This window comes from Tyto alba, unplaced genomic scaffold, assembly GCF_018691265.1.
Source record: "Tyto alba isolate M040663 unplaced genomic scaffold, T.alba_DEE_v4.0 Super-Scaffold_22, whole genome shotgun sequence".
Classification (NCBI taxonomy): Eukaryota; Metazoa; Chordata; class Aves; order Strigiformes; family Tytonidae; genus Tyto; species Tyto alba.
Window position 1 is genome coordinate 17,731,862 of NW_024881296.1, and position 23,257 is coordinate 17,755,118.

Below are 23,257 nucleotides of genomic sequence, written 5' to 3' on the forward strand. Positions count from 1 at the left end.
CTCCTTCCTCACTAGCAGTAAAGCCTGCCTCTCACATTTTACTGTAAAAGCATAAGCATATTGAGCATAAGTACTTCCTTTGGGTACTCTATAGTCAGTGATTACAGTATCAGAGGAGATAAGACACTTACCAGCTCCATTAACACACGAACTTTTAGCTTCAGCACAAACGTTCAACTCAATTTTTCTGTTGTGTGAATCGTTGATGGTATAGCCAGACTCTCTCTTTAGTGATGTCAAATCAAAGAGGTGGCCTGTAGGCAGATCAGGGAATAATTATTTAATCTTTTTTTCAGATTCAAAATCAAGACTTTTCTTTGTATTAAAAAGCTTCCAGTAACTTAATTTAGTAATAAGGTCAACCAGCCTCTACTCGCCTGCTAGCTCAGAAAGGCAAACAGTTTGCTAAGTCATATTAATCGAGGTAAAACTAGTTTCAGAACCTAGACTATTTACGTTCCAAGGGACACTGCAGTACCTTACAGGATATTTCCTCCCACCAGTAAGCTTGTTAGTCACTATCCAGAGGATGTGTTACACTGCCCTTTTCTAATGAAGTCCCTCAAGAACACAAACACGCTGGTGTTGCTTCCAGAAGCCTCTTCCACATACAAAATCCCTAGGCCTCCTCCTTACCTGATGCAGGATTGGTTACCCGGCAGTCATTCTGCACATTGCTTTTAAGAGGACACGCAGCAGCAGTGAACCATAAGAAGGTATATTCACAATCTTCAATGGCGGTTATAAGTTCTGGCTTCGATTCCTAAACATAAAACATTGGAGAGAGTGACATATCTACAGAGTCATAGTGTAAGATTTCATGCCATGGGGTTATCCCTGAAGCCTATAGCTGAGCTCAATTCAAGCTCCAGTCCTAGGACTTAACAGACTATCGTGGGCCAGTGAATTAACCCAAGGACAAAGTATTTAACTGTTCCAACACACAACAGTGCAGAATCATTATCAGAAGCAATAAAATTGATGAGAGGAGAGATAAAGGCAGCCTAGTTGGGCAACAAAAAAATCCAAAAGGTGAGAGCAAGACATCTAACCAAACAGAGGAGATCTTAATGGCAAGACATACAGATGTGCAAGAGTTAAGAACTACACAGCTAATAGCATTAATTACTACTTTAAACACTTCCCAATCTGCAATATATTCATCTTCAAGACACAATCAGACAATTTGACACTAGTACAGATGATAAAATCTGTGCTAGCAGACCATACAAAAAGATCTCTTTAAAACTGTTCATCACCTAAAGTTCAAGTACTTACAAGCCAGTCTGCTCACAAGACTGGCTCCCATCAAACTACACATGATTAAGGAATGGATAATAACTACCCACCATTCTCCAAGCACACACAGTGGTATGAACAACTCATGAAAACAAAAATGTGCCAGACAGAGCCCACTTACAATTTTGCTTTCATCACACTTGAGGCGCAAAATTGTTGTTTTCGTGCGAATTTTATCTGGACACTGCTCCCCGTTAATATATTTCAGAATAGAAATGCCATTTTCGCACCAGGGACCATCAGCCACTTCCCCAAGACTTGTACATTTTGTACCCTCCATGAGGGAGGCAGCAGCATCAGAAGGACAGGAACCTATACAGATAAACAAAAATGGTGTTATTAATCCAAATATTATTAAGGCTTACTTACCTGGAATAAAACCCCACTACTCTACTTCCAGGTATGTTATGGTTGATCTACCTCCAAGCCACTGTCAAAATCATATTTATTGGAGCAGGGGTTTTTCTCCCAAAAACCACAAGTAGCAGCAATTGCCTCACTTCATACACGGTCATGCAGAAAGTGGTGGCAGCTACTACTGGAGAAGTAGGCTACTACACAGAGTGAAAAGCTAGAGTCTGTTACCTGGTCTTCCACAAAATGTGGAAGCAGTCTTAAGATGCCATAGAGATAAATTCTGAAGTTAACATCTTGTGCCAAAAGATTACTTTAAGAGCTATAGCAGATTTTGGATAAGGATGGAAGAGCAAGACTGCTGAAGTTATCAAGAGCTGCTAGTGAGTCTCATCTGTCAAGCAGATGGAAATCAGGCCTACTAACTACTCTTCCCTCTGGCACTGTCTCCACATACTTTGCTTTGTGATTTTTTTGCTCTGAACAATAGCCAGCGCTACTGTCCTACTACTTGCCTCCTCTAGCTACAGGGAGAATATATTTTTATTTTGGTCTTACGTGCAGCACCATACGGTACTAAGGGCTTGCAGACATTAATATAGTATTTCTCTGCAGTAGCAGATAGAGCAATTGCCTCCCAATTCTCTCTATGACGTGTCAGAGATGAAAAGTCATAGAAGTTTCCTTCACCATCCCTGTAAGAAAGACAATAGATTCAAGTTAAAAGGTACTTTTTAAAAAATCAAGCAGTTTTAAGTTACAATTCTTAAGTTACTACAATAACTTTTAACCTAATAATTCTATAAGCAGAGTATCATGCTGGAAAAGAAATCAGCACCAGACTCATTGCTCCCCACAAATCTCAAATTCAGTAGAGAGATACCTCGCTGCACCAACCACCACCACAGTAACTGTCCACGTGCACACAGCCCTCACCCAATGCAAGAGTAATTCTGACTTTCCATTGAAGCATGTAGGCTTTCACTGCATGGCAACAACAAATGCACAGTTACAGTGGATTGTTTTACCTTAGGGTAGAAACTAATCATGATGCCAGATGTTAAAACTGAGCCAATTATTAGCCACATTTGACCCTACTTATCAAGTCTTAATGAGATAATACTTAGCTGTGACAGAAAAAGATGACATTTTTCCTGGGGTATTGTTTGGTGAAAGTTTCAAACAGACAGCAGCTGTATTCTTGTTTAAATCAGCTACAGTTAAATACTAACTAGACACTTGTAACAACCTAACATACTCACCCATCAATAACTGCATACCCAACAGTTCACTTTGGTACTAAGCTTATTCCCCAGAAGAAGCTCAAAGTATTTTTCTTCGGTAAAATTATTTTTAGGAAGTACAAATTGCAAAAGTTACTCAAAAGGCATTGCATTGGCATTGAATGACACATTAGCTGGTTACTGACTAAATTAAAACACAGTAGGTAAAGTAGCAGTATTGCACTGAGTTGCAATAAGGCTGTATTTGTTTCTGTCACCATGCAGTTTCATTTTTAATCTGTGGAAGCAACTTACTTGTAGGAGCACTCGGTAGATTTAACAGGTGGGCAAGCATACTGAGTATGCCATTCAAACATGTAGGTACAATCTGGAGTTTCCTTCAAAAATACAGGCTGAAAGAACAAAATACAAAAGGAATTTAATTTCTCATTTAGACACACTGAAGCTACCAAAATGTCTCAATCTTGCTTCAAGAAGATCCAGGAACTCATATTTACATACTATCTTAAAGCCCCACTATGCCTCTGATCAGCTGACAGCATGGCTTCTCCCAAACCTGAATTTATCCACATGTACACTTCTGATAAAAGGGCAGCCATTAGGAGCTTCTGATTCCTCCATGAAATAAGGGGAAGAGCAAAAGTGAATCTAGGCACCACTCTTTAAGAACAGGAAGGAAAGCACAAGTACGGAGAGAGATACTAAAAGCAATTAACCAGCTTATTTTGGTCTGGTCATGTAAATACCTGTTTTCCTGCAGATTCATCCTCCTACCATTTATTTCTTACAAAGAAACTGCTGTTATTTCTGGAAGAACATCCCTTCCCAACATCTCCAAGAGCTTTGCTAATGGCAAGCATCCCTTACAAGGAACAATATGCCCTGACTTCCCTGGGGCATGACAAAGGTACCTTCCTTAAAAAGGAAATTCAAAACATCCCTCATTTTTTATTACCTCAGAGGACCTTTCAGTCTCCTGCCTAATCTGTAAATGATTAGGAAATCCTTGAAGAAAGCCAGTTCATGTTCTTCACCTTACCCTCCCACACATTAAGAGGTTAAGTCTGGAAGACAGTACATACAGGAAGCATATGTTCTGAAACTAACCTCAGATGTAGTCTTGTCACAATAGAATAATATGGCAGTTGATCGTTCATATATTTTATGACATTTTTCTCCACTGGTATAATTAATCATTATTAAACCATTTTTGAAAGTCAGTTTTTCTGTACGCAAGCCTAGAAGCAAAAAGTTGAGAAGAGTAAAGAGCTAATCCAGTAAATACATGACTGCAGTAATGCCTCTGGCAACAGGGCTACACACACAACAATAGCAAGCACAATAAAGTACAGATGGTATTTTATTTGCATGCAAAGCAAAAGTGGTAGGGTTCTTCATCTCATAAAATGTACAAGACTAACAAGAATCCCTCTTGTATCACACAGTATCTTAAATTATACCCTGGTTAATCTTCCCACTCTCTAAGGTTTCTTCCAATCAAGTGCTATACCTGCTACTTTTCTGAAAGTATTGTCCATCTTCTTTACTTGACACGATGACACAGTGTGAGCCTCTGGCTTGCAAGGTTCTGTTATTTCTCCACAAACTCTGAAGTAGTAGTCATACTCATCTGTACTCACTTTTATGTCTTTGTTGGAAAGTGGCTTCAGGTTATAAACATGACCATACCTTGGATCTTTCACCTGGCAATCTTCTCCTTTAAAGTTAAGAATTTAAAATACAATTTAGTATCTATCAACCATGCCAAATACATTTAGGACAATTCAGGCTTACTGGCACAAATAAAGGTCTCAAAAATGGAGTAGCTGGCACTTTAGAGCAGTGATACTGAAGAATTATTCTTGTCCAACTAAGCAGCTCATTTCAGGAAGTCACCAATACCTAGAACTATGAGCTACAAATGGACCTTTTCTTTTATAACTGCCACTAAAGCAAGATGCGAAGTCACACTGTAGTTCAAAAACTACCTCGAAGTGGCCTCACAGGTTCTTCCTTCAGCCATGCTGAAGGTTAAGTAGAGAACCAGAGACACTAAGTCCAGCACTTACTTAATTATCTGGAAAGAGCAGTGAGGTCACAATGGCAAAGCAAAAGTTGCCTTAGACGTCAGTTTTAGATCTTCTTTTAACAGCTATGAAGTGTACCAAGTTAGGAAATAATTGATCATAGGAAATGCTAGCTACAGCTTACAGGTCTACCAAGATGTATACAGAAGGTTTGGCAAAATTTTAATTTCATTAGTCTAATCAGCTGATATACATAAGTAACATAGCTGCTGATCAAGTCCTCAATTTTAAACTGACCCTTTGCTCAACCTTCTGAAGCTTTAAAAAAAATCATCAGATTGTATCACATGATTATGCTCCTCTCAATCATCCAACAAGTTTGTACCAAGTTAAAGACAAGACATCCATTTCCCTCCCTTCAAAACCACAACTCTTGGCACCAGCATCCTGCACAGTAATTTTGTGCTACAGAGCAGCAGCATGTAAACATTCCTCTCCTGCCACATGAGATCACTGGCAGTTTCCATAATGTCTAGCACTGTTGCAACAGATCCTTTACAGGAAATCTGGATGTTTTTTAACACATTATCTACAAGTTACAAAATAAAGCCTGTGAGGGCAGAAAAGAAACTTGCACATTTGACTTCACATCTAAGATCCAACTGAGTACCAGAACTACAACTTGTGATTCCTTCTTGCATGTCCTGGAGTCAGCTGTAAACTCTGATGTTCTCCCGCTGGTCTCTCCCCTGCTGTCTAACAAGGGTCAAGTTTACATAGCTTCCAGTCTTCAGTGAGGGGACAGGGAATGACTTACCAGGCATAGAATCAACTGCATTCTCATGAAACCTGATGCTTTTTTAAGATTTACAAGACACTAGCAAACCTGCCTGCAATTTAACAAGGAAGTACTGTAATTTGTCAGAGACATTATTACTCTATATTCTTTCCCTAGATAGGGAAGTACACTTGCCTGTCATCTTAAATCATACTTTTAATGTTGACTCTTAGTTGTATGGCTCTTAGTTGTCTTAAAGCTCAAAAGAGACATCCCTCCACAAGCCAGCACCTTTTACAGAAAGATTCACAGGGCAAGAAACAAACATAGCTTCCCTAAATATTTACTACTTATACAGATTTGTTTGGTATTTTAAAGCTCAAATAACTACACTTACCTTCTGCTTTGTGCATAGGACATGCTGCCAAGGTTCTCCACACAAATACGAACTCACAGTCATCCTCCTGCTCGAACACTGGAGATCCCTACAGAAAAGAGCCATACGAAGGAAGCTTACTAAGAATTACATTGCAAGTCTCAAAACAAACATGCAGAATCCTTTTTTATTGCAATTGCACAGTCTAAGATATCTATTATCAAATTTCAGTACTCATTTTCAGCAAAGAACTGCTTTTAGTGGCTCACAGGATTCCACGATAGAGTTCACTGTTGTCATCTACAGGCTCAGGAGTTGTAAGCAGTTGTAAGGAGAGACAGTGGAAAACTCTGTACACAAGGTATTACTTTTCAGAACCAGCCTCTCCATTCCAAGAGGAATAAACATTGTCTATTTTGTTATAGTAAGTTCAAGCTCTAAAATCCTCATTAATAGCAATTGGCACAGAAAATTACCATTGTTTGATCGCACTGGAAGATTATACGGGTAGAATAACGTTGCTTATCTTTGCATGTGTCACCATTCAAGTAAATAATACTTAATGATCCATCAGTAGCAGCCTGTGGGTTTATCTGAATGACTCCAAGGTTCTTGCTTTTATCAGCATATTTCACACAAGATCCTATGGCACCACCTATAGGAAAAAGAAAAAGCCTGTATTTTAGCTTTGACTAGAGTTAACTGTATAGTAAAGTAACATCATGAAGTAGCTTTAAGAGAGCTTTGAGCATTAAAGTAGACTCTCAAACTCCTGAAGCTCAAGTGTTTTCATAAATGTAGTTAGAGACATTGTATGCCTAAAGCCTTTGAGGAATAGAACAAGTTACTGCTCTGCATTCACTGAAATCTTTAAAACCACAGTAACTTACCTGATCCCACAGATAAATGTCTACAGCAACAGGTTAAATAAATCAAACTGCCTAGAAGTGCAATAAGACATAGCATAAGTTTCTCATTCTGACCTCATTCAGTTAGGAGGCTTCAACAACTTTTCACTTTCCTTTCTTCTTTAATAAAAATAAAATAAAACAAAATAAAATCAAGGTTACTGGCAAATTCTGCCCTCAATGCATTCTTCCCAAATGCATTCCCATGCATATCAATGCAAGAGTCCTGATGAGCATTAAAACTGCTCTCAGTTTGAAAAAGTCTGTTCATTATACCCTTGACATATCTCACCCAGGTCTATGCAAGTTCAGTTCAGATTGAACGGGCAGGACTCAAGTAATCCTGCTAAAATAAACATATAAGGTCTTGCATCAGAAGTCACAAATTAAAAAATGCTTGCCACTTGGCTTACCTGGGCATCCAGGCACATAGGGTAAAGGCTTGCAAACATTCAAGAAAAATGTTCGTTTCTTTGCTTCCTTTGAAGTGTCTATAGCAACCCATGGTTCATCATCTTTGCTCAAGTCACTTAAGTCATACTCATTGCCAGCAGCATCTGAGAGAGATATGGCACACACAGTAAGCTGAAAGACGACCCATTAGATACTTGCAGGGGTATTGGGTTTGAAATGATACAAGTTTCACCGATGAATATACGTAATTCAAATTAACTTTCAGAGTCACATTAGATATCCATTGAGAGAAGGTACTGTTTCCATAAAAAGTCACTACACCAAATGTAGAACAGTTCCCTTGACAGTTACTTCTCACAAGTAACCTCTCCACAATTCACAGGTGCATTTTCCCAAAGGCCACTATTAATCCATTTTCTTTGGAGTTGGGCTGAAGCAGCACCCAGTCATGATAAAGTAATTATCAGCTCTCTTGTATGTTCCACTATATTCCAGATAAGTTGTTTGAAGTAGACTTAACTTATGAAGACAGGCAAGAAACTAATCTCCTCTCCCTCTCTACAACTTGTATGAAGATTAAGTCTTACAAATGTCCTCACAACAGCTATTTTTAAAGCCCTCCTCCACAGAAGTTTGCTGTTCAGTTAATCCTTTCAGTATTTGCAGGATAGAGCCCACCCAAATTCCAGGTACTTACCTGTAACCTGGCAGCCTACAGGAGCAGGAGCACAGGCCAGAGCTGTGTGAAACTCAAAAAAAGTATCATGGATGTTCAGCACACTGTTTATCTCTTCGCGCACAAACTTAAGCTCTCCAGGATATGAATCATTACAAATGAAAGTCACCGTGAACGTGTCTGACGTTCCTGTAAAACAAACACTTATCTGCTGCTGGTTCACATGGGAATATTTGAATTTAAGTTCAAGGTAACACTTGACTTTAAAATTTTCTAAGTTTCTTATTGCTTCAAGGAGAACACTATCTTGTTTATGCTTTTTTAATTGTAAATACACAAACCTTCTTTAGACACCTGTGCTAAATTTCCCAGCAGCCACAACTGTTTCCAGATGGGCGACCTGAATGCCCTGACGTATTTCCAGAGCATAATTAACTTCACTTAGCTGTGCTTCCTAGGTCTTTAACATGATGCATTGAAGAAACAGAAAGTCTATAAAACATCAAGTCAGCTGTACCAGCAACCTCTAAATTACATCATACATAGCAAAGTTTTGGGTCTGGGGGTTTTGTTTATTTGTAATAAGTTCAGTGTAATGACTGCAGAACAAATAATAGCAATACTATTTAAGCAGAATATGTTAAATTCTGTTTAGTCCTCCCTTGCACAGCCCACAGGAAACAGTAGAATTAGTTGGGGAGGGAAGCGTACCCTAGTGTTATCGGAATGGTAAAAGCTCTCAAAGCAAAATACATGAGAGCTCAATCACTTGTTTCCCATTGCATATTAGGTATGCAAACATCACAGCTGGGAAAACAAGAGATATCAGCATTGTAATTTGTACAGAGGGCAAACATTTGGAAACATCTGAGGCTCTTGAATCCAAAATCCTAAAGGTTTTCCTAAAACCCTTTTGTTGTTAAGGTGTCATACGCTGTTATACAAAAATGCAGCTTCAGTATAGTTGGGAGAGCATGTAAAATCCAAAAGTTAGGACTAATTAAAAATATTTATCTATCTGCAAAACAGACTTAAATTCATGAAGAAGGTGTACGTGAGGTATCAGAGTACTTATTCAAAAAATTTCATTTAAGAGAGTATAAGTTTACTGAAAAATTACCTTTCAGATATGAAACAACTTTAGAGAGCATACTCACAAAACCGAAGCTTAAAGCAATGACTTCACTTAAAAAAAGAACTGGAGTTAATATTGCTTGTTTTCACAATTTGACTATACATTTCTCCATGCAAGGAGCAGTATTTTTCACCTACTCAGTAAAGAAAAAAAACTTGTACTGTATTTGGTTTGTTTTCAGGAGATTTGAAATGCGCATGAATTACTGAAAATTGATCTATTATCATTCTGCATGACTTGATTCCTTCCTAAAATTTTCATATAAACTAGCTTGTTTAAGTGACTAGCAACAAGCCCAGTAGGATTTAGTACATGAACAAAAGAAGGAAAGACCATTCACAGAAAGTTTGTACAATATCAGCATCCATCTCCACCGCGTATTTCCTGAACTCACCTGATTGCACACGAAGAGGACCTCTGTACGTAAGAGTTAGAAACCCTTCACTAGACAGATACAGGGTTTTGTCCAATTCCACCAGCCTCACCGATGTCAGATTTTCTGCTTCACATCCAGCAGCTGTTTTGCCATTGATTTTACCACAATCTGGCATGGGTTCACAAATGTTTAGCTAGAAGTTTTGAAAATATGTGGATGTACACAGTATTAACTTCATCAGAAAAATTAAGTCCACATAGTTCTTGACAATTGAGTTCTACTGACGTAGAAATGGTGATTTCAAACACAAGACAACCAACTATAATACAGGAACAACATCCTCAACATTCAGTTTACATGGTTCACAAATTCTCCCCACTAGAAGTACAGGCTGTGGTTTAGCAAGTTTATTCTCAAAACTAAAAAACACTATGGTGGTATCTGTGAACAGTCTAGGACTACCAACCGATACGTGCAGATCAAATTAAGAACACTGATAGGGACAGATTCAATCCCTTTCTAGGTTTCCACTGTTCGTTTCTTCAGCACCAGCAGATAAACTGGTATTACACAGAGTCCATTACTGAAAAACCATGTGTAGCCTCGAAAGTGTGGCTATCTTATGTTTTGCTAAGAAGCAGAAGTTTAATGCTTTTAAGACCATCTGAGATGAATCAAGTTATCTTCCATTCCTCCCCCCAAGCACAGTACTTCCCTGCCAGTGCAGATTTTGTAAGAGGACTGAGTCAAAGCTCTACTTGCTCTCTATGCAAGACTGTAAAAATGCAACAACAGCATCCATAAGCAATAGACTGTACAGTCAGAATCCTTACCAAGAACTTCTTCCCAATGCCAGTGGCCATATAGCCTTTTACAGAAGCTAAAGGCTGCAGATTGAACAGAAAGCCAGTGTTTGGATCTCGCACAGAGCAGGACTGAAAAAAAAAAAATTACGACAGCATTATTTTCTCCTACTGCGTATGCATCAGCAACTTCGTCTGGACAACCAGAATACAGCTCTGGCAGTAGCAATACTTCATTCAATTCTTTTGCATAGCTGTCCACTGACATCAGCCACATATAAACATACCAAAGTGCAATTTAACAGATGACATTTATCAGGTTAGCTAAGAGCAAGGGAATTTTAACTGAGGGTTGTTTTCACACTAACGTATTTATGTTGAGACCTGTAAAGTAGAAGCAACTAAATAGGTCAGAGTAAAAAAAAAAAAAAAAAAACAACACAAAAACCTCATCTGATGATCTGTACACAAACAAGGACAATCTATAGTCTTACATATAAACTCAGTTTTACTAGCAACCTTGTAAGGGAATAAAACATTCAGTGCCACAGCAAGTAAGTTGTTCTTGAGAGAGAGCACTTGAATACTTTGGTCAGAAGTTACACATTTCAGGAACACTTCAAGAAAGCAGTAAGATATCACAAGACTTCATCATGCTCAACTTCAAACTTCACTGCAGTTAGTTTTCTCCAACAGTTGATTTAAACATAGCAACCAGGAGTGCTAGAAAAAAATAGTATGTTCAGACTATGAATACAATTATCACCCCCCTTCTCACCTGAGAATCATCTTTTGTTTCCTTGATTGGACAAGCAGCTTCAGTTTCCCATAAGAATGTGGCCACACATTCCTGAATAGCTATAAACTGTGGGCTGCTACTCTAGAAACAGATTGCAGAGAAAAGACCAGAATAAGTGTAACAGCCAACACCTTCTCATGTTTCAGATTCCACTTTATGAGGAACTGTTATGTTCTCCTAACAGACTTTACTACAAATACACACAACTCCCACCTTGCTTCCCTCTCCCCTATTTATTTTGGGGGTCACCACTGAAAACTTTGTCTAGCTAAACACTTAATATGTCATTAAACTTTAGCAAAGAACTGAATCTGACATCCAAATACTCAAATTAAATTCAATACTGAATCTAGACATGCATAACCAGACCTTGCCTCAGTCTAAACTTCGAAGAATTTTGGATAGTCTACTATAGTAGTATATACTATATACTGAGGAGTTTTGCATAGTCTACTATAAAAAAAAAAAACAAAACAAAAAAAAAAAAAAACACCACACACCAGAAAATAAAACAACCCGAGCAACACAAAACTGTTAGCTGAGGTAACAAGGTAACAGGAGTATCAATTATACACACTTAATTTCAGTGTTTTCAAGCAAAACCAAAGATGAATGACAGGAGTAAGACCTGTAGATTCACAATCTAGGAAAAACATGCCTAGGCAAGCTTCAGTCTAATGACCCCCTCAGTCTAAATTTCAGTATGTGGAGTTAAATCTATAAAGCTTTTGCTGATACAAGAACTCATCTAGAATCAACAAGTTACAGCGGATGCAGAACCTAAGCCTAAATACAATGTTTGCATGTATAGCTCCTCAGTCTCAAGTCCCTGTGTATTCTTCCTGCTAATTAGGCTAGTCTGAAACATCACTGTCCACTGAGGCTGTTAGTTTTTGACTAGTTCTTGCTTATGATAAAACACTCAGACACACATGCTTCTCTAGTATCCAAGTCAGCTTTGGATTTACATCTCTATTCTAAGTCCTCAGGACATCTCCCTTGTCATGAATCTCCTATGCACTATACATTTTTGTGTAGCTTCACGTTATATTATGGAAAACCTATTATGATGAATCAAAAACTGAAAGATTGTTTTGTCCTTACAAGAGCACCCCTGGAACAGATGAAGTGGATGGTGGTGGTATAAGTAGTTTTCTTTTCATCAGCATCAATGCACACAGAGCCATTTGCATACGTTAGAAAAATGTGTCCAGGTCTTTCAACTACTAGTTCTTTGCTGGCAACACCAAGATTACTAATAGAGGTGACTTCAGAGTAAGAAGCCTAGAAATAAAGAAAAGCATGTCAGCAATTCTAAACTCAAGTGAGGAGCTATAGATACAGTCAAAAAGAAGAAAATATGTACCACAATGATCTTGTATACAGGAGGTTATCTTGAGAGTTATGAAGATTAACAAAGGCGTAGAGATCCCCCTACATTTGTCCCCCATTCTGTACTTAAGTTTCACATATTTAACACACAATCTCCACAAGCAGGTGTGGTTTGGTTTTTTTGTTTTTTTTTTTTTTTTTTGTTGTTTTTGTTTTTATTTTTAGTACAATAAGGTCACTGTAGTGCCTCACAGCCGCCATCCTCATATCACAAGTTACACACCTTAGGAATTTAAGGAGGCCTATGCCCCATGTGCAGCAAGTAGGATTTAATTTGTACAGCTCTTTAAAACACCGTACGTGGAAGCCTCCAGGCATTCTTAGAATTGACTTTAGGGATCTGCCGTGCTTAACAAAGCCTAAAAAGTACTAGCAGAAACTGAGCATTAGAACAACAATAGCTGCTACTACCAAGGTCAAAACTAACCTTGACTTCCGCAAGATAACTGCTGTTTCCTATTTTTAAGAAACTTTAAGTTAGCAAGAGCAACAGAATAATACACCTCCAAAGCAGCTTTTTCCACAAAGATTTCCGCTTTTTTTTTTTTCCTGCTGCACCCCAACCCCGTTCTCATTTTTATTTTTTAGCAACTCTGCATTTAGGTTGATCTGATGTGCTCACTTTTTACTCCAGTGCCTTCAGCAATGAAGTAATGAAACCCTAATGTGTCTCCACATGCAAAGTAAATAGTCTTGCACAACAAGGACTACACAAGCACAGGGAACCAGTAATATTCAGCTCAAGTGTCATGATGGTGATGTACAGATTCAGTCATTCAGACATCCTCTTCAATAGTATGGAGGGAAGGGGTTCCCTCCATTTGACAGAAGGAATTAGGACAGATTGGTGAGCCTCTAGTTTAACTTTACCTATAGCTTTGAGCAGCACTGAAGCCAGGCCCTGGGCAAAGTGTCCATCCAGCCTGTCAGCACAAACAGTTTCTTAATAAATAGATACACTTCAGGAAAATGTAGAAGACCATAACCACCACCCCTTTTGTTTTTTGCTTGGCAATTTCTGCCTAATCTACTCCTCAAAGTTAAAGAAAGCTCAGAACAGGGTGACAAAGAATCTTTTAAACACATTTCTTCCGCAGTTCAATCTAAAGCAAGCCAGAAGCAAGCCAGAATATCCAGGAGGGCAGCCTTTTCCTAAAGCAATGCTGGCAGCCTCCAAGACCGCAGCAGTTTACACAGAAGAGATGCAATTTGTCTGCCTTTGCAACACAGGACAAAGAATCATGCATGTCAAACACGACATTGGCACACTTGTAAAAATTAAAGCTTTGGTCTTTGAAGAGGTGGACAGGAGGTCTATTATTCTGCAATGATTGTGCCAACATTACAGTGGTACTCTGTGTATCTGCATTTTACAGAAAGAAGCCAGAATTCATGTGCCTATCTTGTATACCCCTTAATCTCACTCACCTGGCAAACCAGCTCTGAGCTGGGATGGAAAGGCTACTCACGTGATTATGTTGATATTCCATCTGACAGACAGATGCTCGTCGGTCACATCCTGGGACAGCAATCAGTGGTCGACAGATGTTTATGTAGTACTTCTTGCGCTCACTTGGCCTTGAATTATCCATGGCATACCAGTTCTCACCTCTCTTTTCAGATTTTGCTAAGCTGAGCAGGAAGAGAAAGTTCTATGCTAAGAATACACATTCTTCATAGATTCATTCTCTCTAGCCTTCTCTATTAGTCTTGGGAAACAGAGCAGCAGTAAGGCATTTCAGAATAATTTTTTCCCCTCATTTTTAAGTGCTACAATTAAAAAGAATACTCCTAGGAAGGAAAGCACAGTTGACAAAGTAATAGGTTTTTATTAAGCAAAACCATTCCAAAAAGTCAACTCACATCTTAGGAGACAAGTGAATACACCAGAAGGGAATACTCTCTTCATTTTAAGGTACTTGCAGTTAAGATAGTCACAACAGATGAAGTTTCTATTGTGGTCTACACAGAAAACCAACTTCATCCAGTGCTAAACTATCAGTCAGAACACTAAACTAGAATAGCCAAGTTACATTGTATTTGTTACTTTCCTACCTTGACAAGTCGTATTGCTCCATGGTGTTGGGATCAGTCACAATACATTCCAGTGGCATTTCAGGACAAGCGTATTCAGTGTACCATCTGAAGTTGTAGGTATAGCTATCTTCTATCTGAAAAACAGCATAATAGATCAGTGAGACTTTCCACACAGAATACTTTGAGACTCACAGCTACTCCTTTATACGCTAAGCTTGTTGTTTCCCTTGGTTTTGGAATATACATTCTTAGATTGATTTGTGTAGATCTGTTTTGTTGTAGATCTTGTCATTTGCTGTGTCACCAAAAATACTCTTTCCAAAAATAACAGAACCAGAGCAACTAGAAAAATATAATTTCTGTCTGCTGTGTTACAGGACACAGTTACTTCTCAGACAGTTTTTTTCAGTTACAAATACAAGATGAACAAAACCACTAGTAATTACATGGCCCAGAGACTAGAGAAGAGTTAAGTAAGAACCTGTAGCCAAGTGAACAGCTTACTGTTCAGTGGTCAAGACAAGCTCTATGGTTGCAAAAAGGGGTAGATATACCAAGAGAAATATCTATAAAGCAGACCAAGAGAAATAGTTATTTCCATCCATTAATCTCTGCTTGCACTGGCCTAGCAGCAATTATTCTTGGGATTTTGGGATGGAGATCCTTCCCTCCATGTAGAACTTCTTACCTGATATTCAGGCTGACCTATTCCAGCCTGACGGTCGCACAGAAAAGTTATGAGGGTAGATCTCTGTGTTTTCTTCTCATCGTTGTATGCTGTACCATTTTTGTAGGTCAACTGAATCAGACCATCGTAATATGAAAGTTTGGAACTGGGTAGTCCAAGACTCCAAAACTGATCCTTACTACAAAAGAAAGTGGGCTTTGAGACTGAACAGAAGGCAAAATGAATTATCTTTTTAAATCTTACAAGTAGTTAGCACACAGGTAGGTTTATAGAAGACACCATAATCAGACAAAAGAACTAAATAAGGTTGACTAGACATAAGTGGGCTAGCGTGAGTAGAATGCCAACAGAAGGAAACTCAAAACATAAACAGGTATCCTTCTTTGGAAAGGAAAGGAAGTTAGTTGTACCTTGCTTAGATATCTAGAAAAATTTAATACTCCCTCCTCTAGAAGAGTGACAGAAATATCAAGTTCCCATTCTCCAGAGTAGAATTTGAACTGCAGATACCCTAATGCTGGGCACAAACCAGCTGCATGCAAATACAAGTGGGCAGTGAAAACCTGGCACTACACAACAGCACATCATCTCACTGAGAAAAGAAAACTGCCTTCACATGCTCTTAGCTCAGCACCAGCTTTGGTTCAGGATTGTTTCTTTACTCGGACTTAACAATGGCTCTACCAGACCTAGCCTGACCCACCTTCCCCTGAAGAACTTTTTTAGTGTCTGCAGTGAACTCTCCTTGGCTGGAGAGTAACTCAGATTGAGCCAGCTCAAGTACAGCTGCATGTGTCTGCACTATACCACATCTCTGGCAACAGGCTGACCGGGAACATGAAGGGTACAGACACTATCTCAGAAATAGCTTGTAGAAGATAACAGCAATGATGCTGTCAGCATAGCAGTACATACTGGGACTGTGCCTGCACAGCACTTTCAGTAATGGAAATACAGCGTGACACCCAAGCTCTGGGCTCTATCACCGCATAAGGCAGCCACCACTCATCCTGAGCGCAGCAGTTCTTCTTTAGGCCAGCTCTTCGAAGCCAGCTGACCCTGAATCTAAATTGTGGATTGGCTTAATACCACTATAGCGGTTAATCTACAGTTTACAGTCCCTATGGGAAACATAAGGAGGAGCAATGGACACATTCAATCTTGAAAACCAGCTGTAAACAAGATGACATGTGTGTGTGCTTTGACTGAAACAGCTGGCAGCATAATTACTGCACATTTAAATATTCTACATGCAAATTATCTGAATCTATTACAGGCAGCACGGTAATTATTTTCCATGCAAATTGTTCACTGTTACACACACACACAACACATCATGCAACAAGAGAACTATTACAACAGAACCAGAGTTACTTACCTTTGTGTGCTTTGGCACGCTGCTGATTTTGTGTGACACAACTCATCCGGCACACTGCCACAGATGTTTATGTAAAACAAGTATTCAGTAGTATTAACTATATATTGCCCACTTTCCTTGGTCAGAGGTGATAAATCAAAAGAGAAGCCTAATCGGGAAGGAATAAACTTCTATCAGTTTAATTTTTGCCCACCATCTCCCACAGGATCTGATTCTACCAGTCACAGCTAGTTCATCTCCTCTTGAGTAAGACTCCTTCCATGTAGTTACTGTTCCAGAAACAATTTGGACATACTAAAAGCATGTTTTCTTATACAGAGATATTTACTACAGTAAAATACACACTACCTCTATTTTCCTACACACACACACTAGGGGAATATTAAGCTCCTGCTCTTCTGATCTTCCATACACATATGCTTAAAACTGCTGTGCTTTACTATTGTGGGTTCTTAGACTTAAGTTCAACTCACTTTGTTCTTGCACATCAAAAGGACTCAGTGCTGTGACACAAGTTCTATCCCTCACAACCTTTCAGTCTGCTGAACATAAATACATACCTGCCTGAGGGTCAGAGACTTGACAGTTATCTCCTTCGGTTTTAGACAGGACGCACGCAGCAGCAGTATACCAGTCAAATGCGTATGAACATACACCCTCAGACATCAAGATTGGAGCACTTTCTAGATCACCTAGTATCACAAGAGCAGTGTTACACATACAGACAGTCAGGCTGCCAAAAGGAACTAGAAACTTAAGCCTAGGAACACTAACTCGTGCCCAACAGCAACCAAGGTTAACTGTTAAAGTACCTCTCATCTGAAAATGAGGACTTATTAGAACCAAAAATTCCTTGCACAAATGCTTTGCATCCTCCTCTCCAGAATAAAAGCTTAGCCCAGAAGTGAAGATGCACTTCTCAGTCTGTTCCTGAGTACTATCACATTCTCTGAAAAAATATTTGCTTTGACACACAAACCTGGTGCTTTGCTACAAAGCAACAGCTTTATTGGGAAGTTGTGCATAACTGGATCCTAACAGCCAGCACACTTGGAAGATTTAGCTTCCTCAGCCTGACGTAGAAGAATACAGTTTTACTATTTCCCTGGGATATGGTTAAACTAGTGGGCTATTATATGGAGATGAAGAACATTAACAACTTCTGCCAATGCTTCTGCTTTTTATAAACTAAAAGTAGTTTAACCTTCTCTTCTAATAACTATGTTTTGAGTCTGAAATATCTGATTTCAGTTTGGAGTCAGTCTTTCCCATCAAAACAATCTAGGGATAGAAAGTGTTTGTACAGCTTCCAGGCATTTGTGGAGCTTTAAACACTTAAACATACTTTCATCATGCTTGGAAGAATCTTAGTTCAAGAGGATTAACTCAAGGATCTTTAAAAAGTATTTGTATACAAGGTGAACAGAGCTAAATACCTGCTATTACATTGTTATGATCCTAGTAAACAAACTACAGTGCTTCAGCTTTTGCATAGAAGGAAATAAAAGATGACACATGCTAATATTTAGCACTCACGTATGCGCATCTTAAATGACCTCTAGTTTTTAACTGGATCAGAGAACAGGGTGTGGATATTCTCACCTGGTCTGCACATTAGAGTGATGACAGTTTTGATTTTTTTGTTAACACCACAGCTGTCTCCATTTGAATAGATAAGTTGAATATTTTCCCCAACCTTTTTAGGAGAAGATACAAACTTTCCAAGATTCTTACTCTTGTTTTGTTTATCTGTAAAGACAGAAAATATATCACTTTTGTTTCCCTGAAAAGAAGTGAAGTTTACTCTATTAAGATAATATTAACTTGCCAAATGGAAAGTCTGAAGTATATCATTACGAGTTTGTTTTTACATCACCAAAACCATGCTGCAAAGCCTGAAGTTCTTTAGTCAGAAAAGGCTACTTGCATCATTTCTTCTAAGGCCTTAGGAGCACAAGAGAAACGTGCTCTTAACTTCTGTTTCCTCGAATAACTGAGGGCATTCAGGGCAGCCAACTCCATTTCCAGAGGAAGTGCCAAGACTTCAGAGACTTAAAAAAAAAAAGAAACACACCCCCCCCCAAAAAAAAAAAAAAACCAAACCAAAAAGACTCACCTACAGAGCAAATAGCAGCATCATCTGGGCAGACAGAAGCTCCTCCTCTCTTCCACACTTTATGGCAAACATTGATATAATAATGTTTCCTCCCTACCTCCGAAAAGCTACTGTCCACAGCTTCCCAGTTCTCAGACAACTCTGAAATACAGGAGGTCGTTAAGAACAAGTCATTTGGCCTCTCCACACCAAAATGCCTTTTATCACAAAAAAGGACCCATGTTTAAAGCCACTGAAGATGACAGCAACCAAGGCAGTCATGGATACAGCTACTTTCCTATGGCAGTCACTCCTTTTGGAACAAGGGGAGTGAACACTAGTACCCCAGAAATTCATTCAGAAAAGCAAAAGCTGATTAATGTTCAGTGAAAGAACTGCACTAGAGATGGTATGTAAACTCAGGACAAAAGTAACCAAAAGCTAGTTTTCATTGCCATACCTGAACTGCGCATCAGAGGTGACAGGTCATAGTGTTTTCTCTTATCAGCAACTCTGCAAAGCAGATCTTCTTTCTCTTTAATACAGGCATATTTTGTATCCCAAGTAAAAAAATAGGTGCAGTCCACTTCACCAGTAAACACTGGAGTTCCTTTACCATCATTACCTTAACATTGAAGATGGATAAACAGAAGTTAGGTTTCCACTGAGGGAAGGGGAGAAAAGCAAGGAGACTTGAGGACGAGCAAGGAAGATAAAAATCCTTTTGCTGCACAGGACTTTCATTTGTGGTTTATTGGTTGGGTTTTGTGTTTTGTTTTTGTTTTGTCTGCTTGGGGTTTTTTTGTTTTGTTTTTTGGTGGTTTTGTTTTGTTTTTACTGTTGGCTAAGAAACAAAGCTCTTTCATACCTCAATATTGTTATCACCACTGTAAATTTAGAATAGCAGTGCTACTACACAGCACAAAACCATCCTGCCAGCCATAGAAATTAGTGCTTACTCTAACATTTATTCCTTGTGTTAGCTGTGGCTCAAAGCATGCAATCCTTTGAACATAAGGTCTACTAGCAAGCAGAGAAGTCAAATCCTGAGCAGAGACATCACAGCTTGTTAAACTCACCTGCCGTTTCATTGCACTCAAAGTTTATGACAGTCATTCTCTGAAAGCCGGAACTACATGCATCCCCATTCGGATAAATTAAAGTGAGATCCCCATCAGAGTATCTGAGTAAAAAGTCAGTTTTAGATAGAAACACGGGATCAGACACAATCACGCAGTGTTCTTCACATAACTGAAGCCACACTCTTGTTTATTGTCTCACTTAAAGGGAAAACAAATGCTTGTTCAACATTAACACTGACATTTCTACTGCAACAAAGGCTTGCATCCACTGATGTTTCTGGTTACTTTTAATGGATTTGTATAGAGTTTAAAGAATGCTCTAAATCTATTCTAGCTGTGGTAGAATATCTGTTCCTATTAGTTTATTGCATGGCTATTCTTGCAGGTGGAAGAAGTCACTCTTCCTGGAAGACCACTCCAAATGAAGTCTGTCATGTGCTTACAGACAGAATGGAAGATCATACCTAGCTGAATAATCTCTTGCTTTGCAATTCTTATGCAAGCTATTGTCCCTGTACGCTACTTAGGAATCCTGAAGGTTTTGGGTGTTTTTTTTTTGTTTGTTTTTTGTTTGTTTGTTTGTTTTCTTGTTTGGGTTTTTTAAATAATAAAAATCACAAAATCCAGGACCTCAGTAGTCTTGGATATGATTCATGCATGCTTTTGCAAAGGAAGCAGAGATGCCCTCCTGTTGAGGACAGCTTCTGAAGCATCCAATCCTGATACCACTTTACATGCAAAACTCAAGGAGGGCAAGAGGCAGCACAGCACAATCTGCAATTCTGACTCCAAAGTCAGTGAAAGTTTCTTCCCTGTCTGCACAATGGCCTCTACCAACCTCATCTGTTCCTTCATTTACTAATGCTATCCTGGTATACTGTTAAAAATTCTCTATAAAAATGAGCAAAAATACTCATGTTTTGTATCAAATATTGCTTACACCACAAATAAGGGCTTCAAAGTAGGAAACAAAGATCAATCAGATCAGTGATCAGGGCTAAAGAGCCTTCACGCACCTTAGGGTTTGGTTCTCAAATCTTCCTGCCACTTTTTGCTGGTTATTTGAAGATTTTACTTGGCAAGATGAAGTGTATCCCATGTCATCCTTGCAGTTACCTGCAGTGGTTTTCCCACATATATTCAAGTAATAGTAATATTCCTCTTTGTCATCTTTGGCTAAATATGGTGTGACATAATCTGAACAAATAACAAAAGGAAAAGTGTTCTAACAAGCAGTAGAACAGATGTAAAAACCCAAATATTGACAGTGGACATTTTTCCTGTCTCCAAACATGGCACTGGAAAACAGGCTAGTAGCACCACAAACACAGACGAAAAAAAGAGTGAGCTTACCTGGAAGTTGAGTAAGTGGTCTTAAATCAATAGAGATATCATGTTGCTCATTAGTCAGAAGACAGCTCTTGCTCTCCAGGTAATCCCTGTGACAGGCATATTCAGTAACCCACTCAATTTCATACCGGCAATTTGTTTTTGCTGTGAGTTTGGGACCTGAACTCTGACATAGAAATGAACAGAATTTATATTTCAAGTAAGTCTCTACTTGTAATTTAATCTTTAAAGCAACAGTATTGCATTCCTTTAGGATCCGTAATGACTAACTTCACCTGTAAATTGCTTAAGAGATGCAAACATTGTCTCTGGACTCAGAAATAGATGTTGAGAAGAAATAAAACAGCTCTTATTAATGATGTCGCAAACTGTTAAAAGTTTAAATAGAGGTAAAGTATCAGGCATCAGCAGAAGGACAGCAGAAGTAACAGTACTTTAAAAAGCACTTTTCCTTAACATCTTGGCAAAAGCAGAGATACATGAGCCCAAATTGCTAAGCACAGCTTGGATTATGTTTGACTCACAGGAGTCCTCAAAGAGGGGAGCAGAGATCAAGCGTTCTCTGAAGGCAAAGCAACCTCTTCAACACTGATGTTTTAGCAAATTTGATTCTCTCAGTCCAAATCAGGACTGAAAGATATTTGAGAATTCTTTAGCCAACACTTCACTACAGGAAGCACATCTGATGGAAGTATTTTTGCACATCAGAGAAGGAGTAGTCTTGGTTTTCCTCACTTTAAAGTGAAACATTTAAAAATTCATTTTGTTTCATAAATCTGTATTTCTGCCATACACTAAAACAACAGGCAGATACACAGATAAGTATCAGATAAGTTACAGGTAACTAATAACACTACTCATACTACAAGAATGCATAGCTGCAGTGAAGTATTACAAAGTGACAATAGAGAAAGGCCTGTGGTTTGTTTCTGCAGTGATGAGGGTGAAGTATAGTACCTATCTAGGTGAGATGAGGGACAAAACATTAAACCAAAAATTAGACAGACAAGAGAGTTCCTCCTTCACTAACCTGCAACCAAAAGCATCACAACACGAAATGGCAGAGCATTAGCAATAGCCACTCTAGCCCAATCCAAGGAGTGAGGGTTGCTAAGATTATCCAGCACCACATCAGTGATCATCACACTGCATTGAAGCTAGGCTAAAACTGTGTCCTGCAATAACTGAGTTGCTGTTTAACACTAAAGATTTTACTTTACATTAAAAGGAGTTCAGGAGCCTGCTAATAAGTAACAGACTTTTGCCATGTAATGACACTTGCTAGCTATTTTTTTTCCTGAGGAACACCAGATTAATAAAGAAACAAGTTACAGACAGCAGCTATAAGCAGGCCCAGCCTGACTGATGACAGAAGAGCGCTCATTAGCAAGCGAAGCTCTGTGCCAAGGATTAACACTATTCTAACTCTGTCTTATTCTCAAAAGAAATCTTTGAGCCCACGAAAGGACAACCAAATTCATCAAGACAAGAAAGAATACACCCCTGGGGAAATTTTAAAGAAGAACTTGAATATTTCTTAAGTTCTAGAAGACATTTTGAAGAGTGTATTTAGGATCTCCCACTCTTCACAAGCTGCAAACCAGGTGAATTTCTGTTCTCTTCAGCCCTGAATAAAAATGAAAGATAATGCACACAAAAGTTAAAGACCAACCATTTAACACAAATTAAAACAGCAAAATTACCTCCTCTCCCCTCTTTGATGGGCAAACAAAAGTGATTGTCACTGCTGGGTTATGGCCTAGGCAGAAGTCTGGCTTTTCAACATCACTATATTTCTCGTAACTCAGTACCAGCCTAAAAAATTAAAAACAAAAATACAAATAAGACACTGCACTGTACAGGAGGAGAATATTCTTGAAAGAATATCCACTCTTTGCTAGATACCCAGGCAGAATATAACAAAGTAGCCCTGCTCCTGAAAGCAACTTTTATGAAGGTCCTCATTCCTTTAATCCTACAGTTAACCAAAATAAAAACAGTCACAGCAAAATTACTTAATACAGCATCCTACTGCACCCCAGTTAA

The 23,257-nt window shown here is 38.8% G+C and overlaps 1 protein-coding gene across 1 annotated transcript in view; it reads right to left on the reverse strand.

Moving 5' to 3' along the window:
* The window catches only part of IGF2R (insulin like growth factor 2 receptor), a 59,212-nt gene that overhangs the window by 17,066 nt on the left and 18,889 nt on the right, over window positions 1-23,257 (reverse strand). Inside the window, exons 7-33 of the mRNA XM_042795825.1 lie at window positions 22,915-23,026; window positions 21,215-21,377; window positions 20,878-21,058; window positions 19,859-19,962; window positions 19,240-19,404; window positions 18,801-18,941; window positions 18,287-18,433; window positions 17,245-17,376; window positions 16,685-16,832; window positions 15,307-15,484; window positions 14,637-14,752; window positions 14,051-14,213; window positions 12,294-12,473; window positions 11,169-11,270; window positions 10,421-10,522; window positions 9,606-9,780; window positions 8,098-8,265; window positions 7,400-7,543; window positions 6,555-6,733; window positions 6,100-6,187; window positions 4,408-4,614; window positions 4,005-4,135; window positions 3,192-3,289; window positions 2,212-2,348; window positions 1,421-1,611; window positions 637-763; window positions 132-254 (exon numbers count right to left, since the gene is read on the reverse strand). Coding sequence (XP_042651759.1) covers window positions 132-254; window positions 637-763; window positions 1,421-1,611; window positions 2,212-2,348; window positions 3,192-3,289; window positions 4,005-4,135; window positions 4,408-4,614; window positions 6,100-6,187; window positions 6,555-6,733; window positions 7,400-7,543; window positions 8,098-8,265; window positions 9,606-9,780; window positions 10,421-10,522; window positions 11,169-11,270; window positions 12,294-12,473; window positions 14,051-14,213; window positions 14,637-14,752; window positions 15,307-15,484; window positions 16,685-16,832; window positions 17,245-17,376; window positions 18,287-18,433; window positions 18,801-18,941; window positions 19,240-19,404; window positions 19,859-19,962; window positions 20,878-21,058; window positions 21,215-21,377; window positions 22,915-23,026 — 3,902 coding nt within the window. The remainder of the gene's footprint in view (window positions 1-131; window positions 255-636; window positions 764-1,420; window positions 1,612-2,211; window positions 2,349-3,191; window positions 3,290-4,004; window positions 4,136-4,407; window positions 4,615-6,099; window positions 6,188-6,554; window positions 6,734-7,399; window positions 7,544-8,097; window positions 8,266-9,605; window positions 9,781-10,420; window positions 10,523-11,168; window positions 11,271-12,293; window positions 12,474-14,050; window positions 14,214-14,636; window positions 14,753-15,306; window positions 15,485-16,684; window positions 16,833-17,244; window positions 17,377-18,286; window positions 18,434-18,800; window positions 18,942-19,239; window positions 19,405-19,858; window positions 19,963-20,877; window positions 21,059-21,214; window positions 21,378-22,914; window positions 23,027-23,257) is intronic.